This window comes from Chelon labrosus, assembly GCF_963514085.1.
Source record: "Chelon labrosus genome assembly, chromosome: 20".
NCBI lineage: Eukaryota > Metazoa > Chordata > Actinopteri > Mugiliformes > Mugilidae > Chelon > Chelon labrosus.
Window position 1 is genome coordinate 23,780,369 of NC_140353.1, and position 16,976 is coordinate 23,797,344.

General features: G+C 39.4%; 1 protein-coding gene across 1 annotated transcript in view; it reads left to right on the top strand.

The window, feature by feature from the left end:
* The window catches only part of LOC311505284 (uncharacterized protein), a 67,402-nt gene that overhangs the window by 3,670 nt on the left and 46,756 nt on the right, over positions 1-16,976 (top strand). Inside the window, exon 2 of the mRNA XM_084568765.1 lies at positions 6,826-6,926. Coding sequence (XP_084424891.1) covers positions 6,826-6,926 — 101 coding nt within the window. The remainder of the gene's footprint in view (positions 1-6,825; positions 6,927-16,976) is intronic.

Sequence of the window (16,976 nt, forward strand, 5' to 3'; positions counted from 1 at the left end):
ATGGTTGTAACTGGCCTCTGTCTGAAACTTTGGTGGGCGCTACAATTTGACATTCATGGCATGTTTTACAGTATTCTACTACTTCTTTGTACATACCTGGCCAATAGAAGCGTTGAGCAATGCGGTCGTAGGTCTTGGCCTGTCCTAAATGCCCAGCCCACGGAACACTGTGGCCCAAATGTAATATTATCTGACGATGCTCTTTTGGAACAACAAGTCTGGGCTCGTCAATGTCAGCCAAATACAAAAGATTGTCTTTTATGATGAAGGGATCCCCAATAACACTACTCAGTCCCCCTGAGTCTGCCTCCTGATTCCCTTCTAGTACACGTGCCTTAGCAAAAAGAGGTTTTAGAGATGAGTCATTCATCTGGCTTTCTCTGAAGTTGTCTGGGATTTGCCAGGGAGGTTCTATTAGCGGGGTTACAGGGAGAGTAGGTTCAGGACATTTACCTTTGCCAATATGTCTGTTCTTCTCCTGACGTCGTTGTCTTTTTGTTTTCTTAACCTTACCCACCCCTTCATACAAACTATCATCTGCATCTGGTAGTGGTTCTAACCCTTTGGTTGCAGAACGAGTAACTACAGCACAGGCATATGCTACAGAGTTTTGTTGGACTAAGTTGTCTAAGATGGGCAAATCATCACCAAGGATCACATCATAGGCTAGGTGATCTAGGACTCCAACAGTTAACAGGAAAGCTTGGCCTTCAACCTCAATGATCACATCTGCCGTCGGATAATCTTTCTTACATCCATGAACACATGTGATATTTACACTTCGCTCAAAGTTAGCATGTGCATTGTTCAGTAAGATGGATTTTACCAAAGTTTGGGAGCTACCGGTGTCAGCGAGAGCCTTTGCCACATTACCATTAACTGTCACTTCCACTACATGTTTGTGTGGAACCATATCAGTATTATTAATATCACTTTGATCACTGTCTGGACGAGGTACAGCACACAATTCAACAGATTTTGATTTTTTTAAAGGACACACCGAAGCTTTGTGGCCCGGTTGCTGACAGTAGAAACATACCAAGTAGTTGGGTTTTAAGTTGGAATGAGCAGTTTTCTTACCCGCGCCACTGTCCACACTGTCCATAACAGGAAAATTGCAAGGTTTGCTCTCTCCAAACCTTGGCTTACCAACAGTCATTCTTTTCTTCATGGGGTCCCGGTGAGCAGCTGTGTAGCGTTCTGCCAGGTCGGCTGCCTCTTCTCCAGTTTGGGGATTGTGTTCCTTAACCCAGGTGCGGATATCAGGATGTAGCACACGGAGGTACTGCTCCAAGATGATGACTTCACCAATCTGCTCCTTTGTGCGGCTCTGAGGTCGCATCCATCGTCTATAAAGTCCCTTAATCCGGTTGTACGTTTCTCTGACCGTCTCTCCCACCGGCACAGTAGTGCTCCGGAAACGCTGTCTGTAGGTTTCTTCGGTTACATTGTACTTCATTAACACTGCAGATTTAATAGCTTCATAGGATTCAGACTGTTCTTCATCCATTCCCGCATAAGCCTCAAGCGCTTTCCCCGTCAGTAAGGTGACCACTCTGGCTGCCCACTCAACTGGCTGCCACCCCCATGTTCTGGCTATCCGTTCAAACCGAACAAAGAAACTCTCTGGGTCTTCACCTTCTTTGAAATCAGGTATTCTAGGATCACCAACATGGTGTCCTGCAGCACGGGTTGGTGAAGAAGCATGTTCTTGATGCTGAGCTGGAAGTTGCTGTGAAGAGGAGTTGGGCCCTTGAGCTTGATGTGGAGTGAGTTTTTCAGGTTGGACCCTTGTCATTTGTATTTTGGAAGTTTCAGTCTGCAGCCTTTGAACACCAGCAGTCATGGGAGAAGGAAATTGTTGATCAGCGCCCTCATAATGTTCTTCCGAGGACCAGTCCCGCATAGACCTTGGTACCATCTCAATTCTTAGTTGCTTAATCTGTTCGAAAAGTACTGCTTCAGTCTGTTTAGATCGACGCATAAACTCTCTCATTTCTTCAAAAAAATGTTGTTCAGAGAGCTCTTGACTGTCACCACTGACCATAGCCACCTTAGGTCGTACTACTGGCTCTTCTCCCCCTTCAGCAGCTGTGGCCCCATCTGGTGGCGGCACAAAGTTCATTGTCTTTTCCTCCATGTCTGCCAGGGTGGCTTTTCTTGCCGAACGAGCTCTTCCACGTCCTACACCTTTCATTTACTCCGGGTTCTGCCGCTGACTCTTCACAGGCGTATGAGATCCCACTTCTGACACCATTTGTTGTAAAGAGAGATGCAGGACCACAAACACATCACGCTGGCCAGGAGGTGTGCAGAAAAACAGGATGACTTTTATTCTCCATATTTCAAACAAAGGCAGTCGTTTAACAAAGACAAATGGGGTGCTGCTCTTCCCATAGCATACAAAAAAAACTAACCCCACTAAAAACCATTCTCAGCCTATATATACTCTGATAGGTCTTCTCTCCAGTTCAAATCAGCCTATCAGAGTAGATCTGTGAAGGGAGGACGGACATGATTAACAATAAAACCATAACTTCCTTGACTTGTTTGTCCCAACAAATACATATTAAACTCTGCAATATAAACAAAAAAAATACAGTACATTCAGCTCTAATCAACGAAAGGTACAATATGAACAATTTGACTTAATTAATTGAAAAATTTCCACCCATTTTATCTTCCAATCAAAACGATACCCGCCTCCTTTTACTTTCCATAAAAGGGTAGCTATAGAGGCGTGCTTCCTCTTTATGCCCATGCCCAGAAGCACAAAGGACTGGAACCAGGTGACAAACCACATTGTCTGTCTTGCTAACTATTCTTTATTTCAGTTATTTTAAGAAAACATTTAACTAAGATGTCCATGCTCTATCCGTATCATCCAACATAGCAAATCAGATAAATTAAAATTATAAACGATAAACAGTGAGGGAGTTGGCACTTCCTCACACAGGACTAGACCAAGACCAAGAAATACCAAAAACTCAAATTGATGATTACGGAAAAAAACAAAACCAAAGAACTAGCAAAATCATTAAGAGCATGTGGTTTGAACACAGAACTGATGAGCTAGAAAGCTGATTGTAAAAGATGCCCTTCTACAAACAGTAGGAAGTAGTTCAGTGAATTGTCATACACAAGTGCTCACTGCTGCCTCTTCAGGCAAAAGATACAAATGTTGCTTCATCAGTCCATTTCTGGAAACTTTGTCTGAGCTCTCCCTGCTGACTGAAACAGACTTGCAAACACAGTGGCTACACTGAGCTTTATAGTCCAGGCAAACTAACTCATTTTGGAGCCAAAAATAGAAGTAATTGTAAAAGAATTTTTTTCAGCATAGATAATTTCTATGAGGTGTCCAGAACAACATACTAAAAGTCCTAAGAAATCCTAGTTGAGGAAAATGTTAATTTCTCATCAATCCGAAATGTGTGCCATAAGGCCAGGCAACAATACCCCAACGGGGCTATTTTTTTCTTTTACTCCTATCAAAATGAAACTTTACACAATGAAAGTACCCATGAAAAGTTACATTTTTTGTATTACAAGTTTCTTTGAAACTGTATTTTAATATGCAAATGAGCTATACACTAGTCGAATATAGGCGAATATAGGCTTTTTTTTATTTGTGAACAAGCCTAACCTAATGACATGATAGAAAGTCAGAATTGCCATTTTAGTCATTAGTAACGTGGTGAGATTACATTTTGGGCTGGTAGATTTACAAATGATTGTATTGGTATTGTTGGTAAGATTACGAGATAACAGGCAGATGTCATTCTTACAAACGAAACGATTCACTCTCACACAGAAGACAGATGAAAACCAGATAGACACACTTTCCAGACATTCCAGCTCTTTAAATAATTTTGCCAGACACCAAAACTGCTTCTCTTTTTGTAGTAGGCAAGTATTTCAGACCAGATGGGCCACACATCAGACTTCCACCATTTGTAAAGTAGCTTTGCAGTGTTATGAGAAGCTAGCGACAGCAATATCTAGGCTAGAAACCCAATCAGAACCTTTTAAGTTACCAATTCCTTTCTAACTAGATATTTTACTGTAGAGACATTTTGCTTAACCCTCTGGAGTCTAGAGTATAATTGGCCGTTTTTTACTACTTTTGGTTTTACCTTTATATTTCATCTTAAAAACAGTTTACCTTGACTTGTTGGGTATCATTCTTTTCAGCACAACCTCACATGTGTGATTTTTCATTCTGACATACTGTATCAACACAGTGGACCTAAAACCACACTAAAACATAAAATCCGAGTAGGAAAAACCTAGATTTTTCACCGTGAAAACCACAAACATATTTAACGAACCATTTTTATAACTTAGAATGCAAATCTAAACTGTAAATTTCAAAAGCTTATATAAAAATTTAGCAAACAACAAAGTTATTTACAACTATTTACATTGAAATACAGGAAATGCATCAGGCGTTTTTTGCACAACTATTTAGAACCATCTGTAAAACTAACAGGCGTCACAAAAGGAATGTCTAATAAGTAATATCCAATAAATAAGGTAAGTAAATAAGTTCCTCTGTGACCCTGCAGACTATACCGGCGGGGGTTATACCCCTGGCAGGTACTACCAAGCCAGGCAGTTTTCGAGTTAGAGGCCAGTCTAAAAGCAGCATGATGATTGGATGAAGATTGGGCCGATATATTTATCATACATATGAATGGTGTTTCTGCCTATACAAATTAGGACATATTCAAAGTGTAAAGCTCATGTGCATATTCAAATTCATTTCAAAAGAAACTTGTAATACAAAAAAATTACTTTTGGGTGTATTTTGGGCATATTCGACTAGTGTATAGCTCATTTGCATATTAAAATACATTTTCAAAGAAACTTGTAATACAAAAAATTTTACTTTTCATGGGTATTTTCATTGTGTAAAGTTTCATTTTGATAGGAGTAAAGGAAAAAAATAGCCCCATTGGGGTATTGTTGCCTGGCCTTATGGCACACATTTCAGATTGATGAGAAATTAACATATTTCCTCAACTAGGATTTCTTAGGACTTTTACTATGTTGTTCTGGACACCTCATTGAAATGATCTATGCTAAAAAAATTTCTTTTACAATTAGTCTGGCGTAAAAAAAGTTAATTTTAGGTTGTATTTTGGGCATATTTGATTAGTGTATAGCTCATTTGCATATTAAAATACATTTTCAAAGAAACTTGTAATACAAAAAATGTTACTTTTCATTGGTACTTTCATTGTGAAAAGTCTCATTTTGATAGGAGTAAAGGAAAAAAAATAGCCCCATTGGGATGTATTGTTACCTGGCCTTATGGCACACATTTCGGATTGATGAGAAATTAACATATTTCCTCAACTAGGATTTCTTAGGACTTTTAGTATGTTGTTTTGGACACCTCATAGAAAATATCTATGCTAAAAAAAATTCTTTTACAATTAGTCTGTCGTAAAACGCTACTTTGCCTGGACTATTAGGGTGAAAGACTGTAAAGTTGTGGTGGCTGATTTCACAGATCATAATGCAATCCATCTAGCCGTACATTTGAATAGTAGACAGAACAACATAGAAATAAGAATAACAAAGCAATATGTTACCCAAGTAAAATGGAAATAAAGAGATACACTGAAGAAAACCTCAGAGTCAGTACTAACTGGATGCCAAATGATTTTATTTTGAACATTATGACATTTCAGGCTCATATCTAATGTTAATTCCGTGTCATGTTTTGCTTTAAACGACTATGAAAGGCACAAAAATCTATCCCCGCCTAATCAGCAGCTTCAGGTACAGTACATCAGCGGAGCTGTCATCAAAAACCTCGATCATTTAAAAAACTGAACTAAGCAAATGCACGTCTGTATTATCGTGTCATGTATTTAGGCACTGAAACAATGAGCCAACTGTCGCAAGTTCAAAACACACCAGCTCACCTCAACACAAATACTTCGAAACTGATCATGGAGAAAAGTGTTATGGTCCCTGTTCCCAAATAGTCCAATGTACCATATGCATTTCAGAGCCAAAGGTACTCAGTGTAATTTGATTCTTGCATGACTAAAATATGTAAAATATGCCACTGGTTCTTAAGAGCTGACTTGAAATGCCTCTCCAAATTGTTATATACCATGTATTCCTGTTTTATCATTATTATCATTATTAGCTGGAATTGTGCCAAAATATATCAAGTGTAACCCATTTTCAAGGATAATATGGGTTTTATTTGAAGATTTGTTTAGGCAATTGAAAAAAATGTATTTACATAGCAGCACGCTCTCCTGCAGTCATGTGAATAGGTGCATTCAAAATCTTGTCGTCATGGTAGCGGAGAAAATGGCAGAAAAACTTGGAAAAGTTGAAGAAGTTTGCCTTCGTAACTGTGTGAGAGAGTCTCTTTTAACCCAAGCCATGATCTTTTCTGAAATCTAACCAAATACTTTTGGTGCCTCCTCTAAAAGGGAACATAAGCACTCATTCATAGTTTCTACAAACAATTGTATCTAGTGTTTTGTCAGTTATTGGCAATCAATATATTTAGTCATTTAGCTGTCTGTCCCATAAAGCTGTGCTTGATAAATCGAGATGAGTTGATTGAATGTACAGGCGACATTCATGTCATTCTCTCTGATGGCTGTCTTCCCTGTAGTACACACACACATACACGCACACACCCACCCACACGCACACACATGTGCACGCATCAAAGCATCAAATTTACCATATGGCATTTCTGAGCCCCTTAAGCACTTTTGAATGGTTACTGGTAGCTCACTGGGATGTAGAGACATTGAAGTGTTGAATTAGTGTATTCTTCTATTTTAGTTGGCAGCTGCCCCACCTTGACAGAGGTAATGGTGGCTTACCAGCAGAGCTGCAGCAGACACCAGGTCCAACCCAGAGAGCACATCCTGCAGCAGCTCCAGGTACGTGGCTCCACATCATGTTGAACAAACTACATGAGGCATGATTTTTTATTTATTTATTTATTTATTTTTTGGATATACTGTTGAAGATTGGGTTGGTGCTGTTTACACTGGCTCGCATCATTGCTGTTCCCTGCTCTTTCTGCTGCGCACAAACTTTCTATGACATGGAGCAAGTGTGTATCCCTCAGGATGTAATGTCAGGAAAATAATTTAACTGAATTGTGTAGAAACTAAAGACCTGCTCTATTCCTATTACTGTGAGATATTTTTTCTCTGACTGCATACCTTACCTAATCTAAGACAAAGTGTAGCAATTCTGAGGTTAAGCATGAGAATAATTCTAAAACTGATGCGAATGCTTTTTGATAATCAGTGTCAGTGTGTGTGTGACCAGTTTTTTACCACAGTTTTCAAAATTTGTCTGTTGTATGCAGCAGTTGAAAATTCACCACACAGATCACAAGGTCATCTCAGAAATTACTTCAAGAGCTGTTTATTATATTACATGATCTTCTTCAGCAGATGAACTCTGCAGATTTAAGATCTATAAAGATCTTTAAAAATAATTCAAATGAAACAAACTGGTTGGGAAAAACAAGACATGTGCCCATTAATGCAGAGTTGCTAAACAAAAAAAGGGTTAACTATATAGTTATTTGTTTTCCTAACTTTAAAATAAGTTTTAAGTCAAGAGATATGCAAGACATAAATGCAAGATGTCCAAACACACACAGAAATTAAGCCTGTAAAGAGAAATATAGGTTTAAAGAAAAGTCTGTAACCCTGTTCTTCTATGCAACATCAGCAACTCTGCTGATAAAGTAAGTGTAACATGCATTGATATCATGGCACTCCAAAAGGGATCAATATCAGCACTATAACCTGGTGTTATTTGAAACTCATACACTGTCAGAGCTCACTGCAAACTCAAGGTTTCGAGAAAACAAAGACACCTTCCTCTGACAGTACAAGCTCACAAATTCATAGAAATATTGATTTGGCAGCGCCAACACAGGTGCTTGCTCACATTGACTCAGTTTGTGTATGCACATACTAAAATCCCTTGCATAATTTAAATGATTTTATTCCATCAGTTTCAATCAGGCTTATTGTGGCAGAGTGCTAACAGCATTTCTACTCCAAACAAGAGGCTAAGAGCAGGTTAACTGCTAGGCATGGCTGGAGATAATGTGAATGCAAAAAATGCAGCTGTAAACAACATGCTGGTAAAAGTGTACAGCGCTGGAAATTAATATTGAGACAAGGTATTAATTTATAAACTAACAGTGATTTACATTATGATTATGTAGTTCTGTTTCTCTCTGATGTATTTATTTTTTTCATTTTTCCATGGGTGAGTTTTCCACAAACACATTAACTGTAATGAAACTGCTGCACTTTCACTTGGCAACAATAGTATGTCATTGTTTGGTACTGGCTGTTCTGTTCTGTGTGTGGCTTCCTGTTGTTTGGTACACACACTGAAGAAATGCTTGGAGGAGTTTACTGAATGTTCAGTTCAATTCAATTCAGTTTTATTTATATAGCGTCAATAACAATACAAATTGTCTCAAGACGCTTTACAAAACTCGGCCTGAAACCCCCAGAGCAAGTCTGAAGGCGACGGTGGCAAGGAAAAACTCCCTTTTAACGGGAAGAAACCTTGAGTAGGACCCAGCTCATATGGAGGGACCCATCTGCCTAAGGCCAGTTCCGAATATGCTTGATTTTTGGACTGTCAGTCAGACAAAATATCCTCTTCAGTCTGAATTTGTATGAGCACTTTTAAGGTACTGTATGTTCAGACAGAAAACAAAGCAAATCTTCAAATCATGATGTTCACGCAAATTTGATAAATCAGTGAAATAAACAAATCACATTGAAAAAACAAGTACCTATATGTATCACACCCTCAAATCCATACAGTTTGAATCAGGGGTTTGGATCAACGGGCAATTCTTGCAACTGTCAAAGTGCATTTGAAAAATCATGGGTTTATAATCACAAAGAGATTACATTTGACCGGCAGGGGACCCAAACAGTTGCCATTTGCAGTAATGTGCTCTGGAAAGTTTTTGGTCAACATAACATGTTTGGTCCAGACCAAAGACAGCTTTTCAGGAGAACAACCTCAAACCAACTGTGAAACACAGTGGTGGAAATGTTATGATTTAGGGTGGCTTCACCTCCACAGGGACCTCCCAGAACTCCAATATACAGATGGGCGGACTGACGAAGGCTGACGACCCTAGCCCCTGATTACACTCCTGGTCAGAAAGTTTGGTTAAATTCTAGAAACATTCCATTAAAAACTGAGCTCAAAAAGCTAATTCCGGGGTTCATTGGTCCTTTTGTGATTGAGAAGATAAATAATCCTGTTTCTGTCTCAGGCTACCTAGTTCTCTACACTTCATGTATCTCTGTTAAAACCTGTGGTCACCAGTCCCTTAAGCTCTACTATCATTTCCCCTCCACCCACCCAGGTGGTGAATTCAATTCGATTCAATTCAATTAAAACTTATTTATATAGCATCAATAACAATATAAATCGTCTCAAGACGCTTTACAAAACCCGGCCTGAAACCCCCAGAGCAAGCCTGAAGGCGACGGTGGCAAGGAAAAACTCAGTTTTAACAGGAAGAAACCTTGAGCAGAACCCAGCTCATATGGAGGGACCCATTTACCTAAGGCCAGCCAGAATGACTGGTCAGCCTTCACCGTTCACTGTCTCCTGGATGTCCTCCTTCAGGGTCGGGGCCTGTAGTACGTCATTGACTGGGAGGGTTATTGTCCAGAGGAGTGCTCTTGGTTCTCTAAATCCCTCATCCTGGACATCCAGCTCATTAGGGACTTCTATCAGGCACACCTTGACAAGTCAATTGGCTTGATCAACCTTTACCAACCTCTTTGTGTTTTTGTTTTCTCCCTTTTATTAAATTGTTCGATTGCCTGACTTTGTGTTAGTGTCTGCATTTGGGTCGGGTCTTGGGGATACCTAAGTGGCTCCTTATACATCACAATGACAATACGTTATTTAATGACAGAATCACACACAGTGTACTCATATGAATTACTTTCATTAGTTTGTTCTCATTTAGATTTACTTTGTATTTACTAAGTTAACAGCTACAAGGACAGAATATTAAGCCTCTCATTAATAATGTACAAACATCACTTATGGTGCTTTTTCCTTTTCAAGTGATCACTTATAATAGCGGTTGTGTTTTAATTTTTTTTCTGAATGAATGTCTCAAAACTCTGCTGATGCAAGAGCACCCCGGTTGAGTAGATGGTCTTTAACGTGACTCAGGACACATTGTGTGGTCACACTACCAAAGGAATTAAGTCAAACGTGGAAAAGTGAGACCTAGACCACCTCCAAGAGATCAGATCTCTCAAATGCGTCCTGGGTGAGGTCACACCTGTACTTTACGCTGGTCACTTGTGATCAGATTCCCCGTTTTTACACCTGGCATTAAAATGTGAATCCATGCGTTCCCAGCCAGCAGTTGAGTTCGTATTTGCTCTGTATGTAACATTTGTGGTGCAGTAGAATATTTTAACCGCAGCTGTCTCTCATGGAACACCTCCAAATCTGGTCTGAGCTGGGATGACTCAACTGCGTCCTCAATGTGTCTTAGGTGTGTTTATACCTGTACTTTAAGCTTGTTATCCGATTGCCCAGGGAGGATGTTAAGGCAAGGTCTGAACGGGCCTTTGACACATAAAGTATATGCCTGCATGTGCATGTAGGCTGAGGTGCATGTAGGCAGAGGGCTCTTATCTGTTTCAGAGGTACCACTGAAAATTTTGACAATTTATTAACAAACAGAACTATGCAGCTAAGGAACAAGGTACCTGTGGAAATCAGGTCAGCAGGATCAGTGATCTCCACTTCTGTGTTTAGTTGCAGGTTTTGTGTATTTTCAATAGTTGGGTTAGTTGCTGAAGTTACATTTTTCTTACAGGGTCATTGTTGTACTTGATTTGATGATCTGCTCATTGAAATTCTTGCATGAAGCACTTTGTAATGTGAGATTAAAAGTGCTCTATAAATTCTTATTGATCATTATTATTCGCACAAGCATTAAAAAATATTTTCTTTCTAAGTGAACATCTCTCTTTTTGTCGCCTCCGATGAAATCAACTCTCACATTTTTTCTTAACCACACTTGAAACACACACTTTGCCATTTATAATTCATTTTATGTACATACTTACTTTACTTAGACCAGCCATGTTAAAGCACACTGCTCCCCTCTCCCCTGCATAAATTTCATTTGAGATCAAGGAGAATTATTTGTGGAAAATTAGAGACTAAGAAGTGCTTACATTAATCATACAGCCGCCGTATTATCTCTGAGGTGCTAATGAACCCAGTTGCATTAGAAACGAATGTAGGTGGTCCTCCTGAAAGTGTAAAATATGTATGGTTAAGCATTAGCTAAGAGGGGCAATATTTAGACCAAAAGGGCTGCATGCGAATGAATCCATAATAAGACGATGCAAATCGAAAAGATAAACGCCTAAAGAGCAAATTTATTAAATTAGGTCTTTTAAGGAGAGGGGTGAGTCCCCCAAGGACCAACGTTGAAGACTATTTAAAGCTGTTTTTATTGCACCCTTGGGGCACTTTGCACTCCTTTGAAATGTTATAAGTGGATAAAGCAGTATTGCTGTTGGTGACATCTTCATAGGAGTGGTAAACAATAATAGGTTGGAGCCAGCGGGGGCGAAGGCCGCCATGCTTAAATTCTCTGATTTCACTGTGCAAACTGTGAAGTGTCTGTGTTTCTGTTTGGCTCGCCCTGTGATTAGAAAGGTAATTGTGATTATCAGGCTCCTTCTCTACATGACTGTTTTGGCACAAGGGAAGAGCTTAACTGCAGTGATTTATAATAGAGAAATGACTCTGAAACACATGAGGAGACACGCTGGTGGTACAGTAAAGTTCTTGTTTTCTTGCTTAGACCAAGCCTTTTTTTAATCTTTATCGTCAAATAAAGACTGAAAGAGAAAAAACCACAAGGACTCACACAGTTTCAAATTAATGACACATTTTAAGTTAGCTATTGATGCACATGCATACTGACACCATAATTGTTTGGATGGTACTGTAGTGTCATGAACAACAACCTTTTTCTTTTTTTTTTCAGGTGTAGCTTTATTCGCTCTTGATCTCACTGACAGTCTTGTCTTTTCTAAGAATTTCTTCAGTAATTTATGACAAATAATTAGCATCCTAGTATTTTGATGACATGCATCAGTTTAAGTTAAAGTGACAGATACACATTATTTCAATTGAACGATTTTTTTCAGTTTTCAGAGAAAAAAAAAAAAACATTTTTAGGCTTCAAGTGTAGTATTTTCCAACCTTTCAAACACAAAAGCATTCTAGATTAAGCAAGCTTTAACTATGAGTTTGTATTCTTTCCGTGATGTTTGGAGAGTATAAGCTTAGAATTAGTTGCATGTTGGCAAATCTTCTAATGAATGGCTTAGTGGTTGTTTCCCTTGCAGATTATTCAGTTGAGTGGACTGAAGAGAAATCAATTACCACAACTTAACTTTCATTATTTATCCAAGAGCTAAGGAAAAAATAAGAAATAACATGACAATGTGGCTCTGTTGAATTCAGGGTCAGATTCAATTCCCTGAAATGTTATTTCCCCTGGATAAAACCCTCCGAGAAAGGAGGGGGAGGGAGGGAGGGAGGGAGGACGGGGGAGAGAAAATACAGAATCCCTCCAGAAATGAAAAGACAAGAGAAAATCTGTTTTTACAGACCACCGCTGCTTTCTCAGCTCTTTTGATTAGCATTAATGTTGCACTGCGGAAGTCTGCCGGCACAACTGTTATAGCTCCTCACACACACACATACCCACGCACACACACCCACACATCCACACACACACACAGAGAGAGAGAGAGAGAGAGAGAGAGAGAGAGCTATATCTCTTCCTGCCTGTGTAATTCTAAAGGGAAGATTTTTTTTCTTTTAAATTAAATGCATGCTGATTGTTATTGCGGCACCCCCTCGTGTGTGGAATAGTCGGCAGCGAGGTAAATGTCACTAAGTAAGTGCCACACTATTTTCCTTGGTGGTTGTTAGCAGGTTTTGCATGCAAAATAAAAGCGCTGAGAGGTGGAGGGGAGGAGGTGGAGGAGTGTTCCCGCATGCGTCTGAATGCGCGGGCTTATCAGGAAACAGCAGGGGGACCGGACATATGTCGCTCCTCTCATTACAGGCCGAGACGGTGATAACGGGGCACTTAGTGGTGCATTTGAAATGGTGTAGAGCGGCAGCCGCGGTGATCATGGAAAGGGAGAGAGAGAGAGAGAGAGGAGAAAAAAAAGAAATAAAAAGAAGAAGCAGGGAGTGTAGGTCGGGATGAGGATCACCACGGGACCTGCTGCTAACACACTCCAGACTGTCATTCAGACGGCCTTCATGCACACACACGCACAGAGAGAGTCACACACACACTTTATTTAAAAAACACAGACTTTCCATTGTAGTTTTACACGATTTCGCTTTAATGCCATTTGGGAAACAGCGTGCATAACTGAAAAAGGATAAAACCTCGTCTATGTGTAAAAGAGTCTCTTTTACATTCTCTGCATCTAATTGAATTGGGAGCAGTTGCAGTTAAAGTGAATGGCATGTGTGATGCACTGCTCCTAGTGCCCTATTAGGGTGAATTGAATTGGCATGGTTGGGTGGCCGCACACGTAGTATGAGTGCTTTTATTAGTAGGATAATATTACAGGCTCTGTTATCAAAATGACCACTTTTTTAAAAAAAGCAATCTGTCTAATCTCTACATCTGTCAGCTCGTGCTCATGTTAATCATGTGCTAATCGTGCACGTTTTGCTTTTAATGTAGTGGATGTAGGCTGCTCACTCCTTAATGGCTTTGTTTTTCATACATGTGCCTCTGAGATGTCTGCTTTCATCCAAATAGCGTGGTGGAGGGTGGGATTTAGGCTGCGGTGCTCACAGTACTCCACACTGTTTCTTGGAAATACACATTTGAAAAGATATGTTTGACCACAGAGGAGTGGAGCTGGCTCTGGTGTCAAAATGCGACCTTAGTGACCCAACTTAAGTGACACAGTGACTCCTCTGTGCATTTGTTTAAAAAAAAAAAAAAAAAAAGTTTATCATCATTCCTGTGAATTTTGTAAATTATGGTTTTAAAATGTGTGCACAACAAATGTGCTGCATTTGACAAGGACAGTAGGTAATACTGGGATGGGGGTTGGAGGAAGAGAGGATAACAGAGAGAATGACAAAGACAAGGACAAGGCACTGTGACAATTCAAGAGCAATCATTCTACCAAACTAACAGAAGTGTTGTCAGTCAGTTCTTTTTAGATGCTTGACCTGAGAGAGAGCTGATCTGTGAACAAAATGTCTGCTGATCACTTTTTCACGCAAACTAGCCTGTGAAGGAGCAATTCAACAAAGAAGGGCACGTTTTCTTCATTTTCCGGTCAGTCATTAAGGTCAGTCATTAAGGTCAGTCATTTTTGTTTTGTAAGGCTTAATATGTAGACTATATTTTGTCAAAAATACAGGAGTCATCCATGAACTACACCATATGGACATTTTTGCTTCCAATTCTTCATATTGAAAAAGCCCCAGAATTCCTATAAAAGCACTGAAAACAGGCCATCCGAACTGTAGCTTCAGCCATGTGTATCCACACTCATCTACATGTCTGTGTATGTATAACTAAGTTTTTTATTCTTATTTATTTTAACTCTGAGACCAGCATTAAAGTAAATGAAATCAAATCAAATATCTTTGCCAATGATCAGACCTCGATGAAGCCCTGCTCTCAGCATCCCTTGGCCTAGACGTTCTCTGCCTAAATGCCTTTGGTGAACATGGCAGTTAGACGGGCTGAAATGATGGAATATTTAAGAATCATTACCAATAATTAAAATTGTTGTTTTGGTAGTCCACTTTTAATTAAATACAGACCTTGCATTTTAATGCTAATTTTAAAAACATAGTTCTCATTTGAAGTCTTTAACATAATCACTCTTGCCGTGTTCTTTTTTTTATTTTTTTTTTCAACCAACATGCAAAAGACTGAAGCAACCCAGCTGATAGCATCACAGTGTGAAACTTGCAGAAGTGAATCTGGAATTCAGCTGAGAGTTAAATGAACAAAACACCCTAACACACAGATCAGACTGACATCAACCATTTAAAGGGACAGTATATTTTACACAAAGTGGCATTAATTAAGTCACTAAATGCACACTATCATGTGTTTCAAAACCGCCGTAGACGAACAAAGGCAGTGACAGTGGGAAATACTGTGAAAGTCAATTAGAATTTTATGTACGTTTTTAGATCTGTTTTTTTTTTTAAATGATAAATGAAGTTACTAATTTTGTCTGTGCTCTTTCTAGACACTGCATCTTTAATTGCTAATTGTTAACAGCGAATGAATATATTTGCATATTAATTAGGTCCCAATTTACATTTTTAATTTGCCGCCTTCAAAGGGTGTGAGATAAAAGGTCGTGTTATTTTAAATAATTTATCCTTTATTGCAGAAGATGCTAAAAGGGAAATGTGTGGGTGATTTTTAACCCCAAAGAGCTCTGAAATACATGTTAAAAATACATTTAAAGATATATTAATTTATTTATATTTTTTGTCAGTTAATTAAATGAGCTAAAAAACAAAATGGAACTCTCAAACAGTTTTTAATACAAAGCCACCCGGAGAGGCAGAGCAGCTCTGGACGGTTGAGTGAAGAATAGTGAATGCACCAGAGATGACTTCTGTTGAAGTCAAGTTTGGAAACCAGATCCCCCCTCTCTCTGTCTTTTTCTGCTGCCTGTGTGAGTGTATGTGAGAGAGTGAGAGGGAGGGAACGCTTTTCTTTTTATCACTCCATTTTGTCCTCTCTCCCTCCTGACACATCAATTGACTTGGCAGCCGGCGCCTTCGGTTTCCATCTTTCACCACGAAGCAGCGGCGAGCGGAGAGGGAACGAACAAGTTCAGAAATTCATTAAGATGAAAAACAGCCGCCACTGTATTCCTTGTGTGGAAGAGGAAGTGGAGCATGTGTGTTTCTGTCTCTTTCTTCGTGTGTGTGCGTATCTGGGAGTGTGATATGGGTAGCCAGCCAGTTGCTTGCACATTCTTACTGAGTGTTGCTCATTGGCTCGGTGCCACAAACAAACTGGTTTCATAAGCAGTTGCCAGCCGGACGCCAGCACACAGTGACTTTTTGTTATTGTGGTGACAGACTGAAAACATTCAGAGGTGATAAACGCAAATGCTTGCAAAGTCAGTGAAAAATATGAATGGGCCATGCTGGAGATGACCAAACAAAAGTGCCTTTGTCTTGCCCTCGTGCTCAGAATGTGGAGTTTATGCAGTTCTGAAATGTTTCTACAAGTAACACTCATGATGGCAGTTTATTACAAGATTGCTGAAAACCCTGCTGCCAAACGTGATGTTAAAGAAGCTCAATAAAACAGTCTCGTAGCCCCTCCCAAACTCCCATTTATCAATATTAAAATTTTTACACATTGCAATATGTGATGACATCTTAATGAAGTCAGTTAATTGGAAGTGGTGTCACCTCTGAGCAGATCAATGTGTTTTTAACAGCTATAAATCAGGATAAATTGTTGGACAAAAGACAAATGCCTGCGAGCGTTATTTTTCTACTATGTTGTATAACGGATTTTACATTTGTATCTAAACACACGTGATATCACACAAGGACAGTATCATACTCGTGGACTTGGTCAGTGTTTTTTCTGTCTACTAATATTTCCAACGAGGACATGTATACAAGGACACTTTATGGTTGAGACGGATGGAAGGACCCTGACTGATAACTTTTAACACTGATAACGAGGATGGTAAATGTGAGAGACAATGAATCCACCAATCAGGTTTGAGACGTGGGTCTGGAATAAACACACATTTACCGCATTCTTGGTCCGTATTATTTTCATACACCGAGAATGATCCATATCTACATGTAAGCCACACATACGTAAGTGT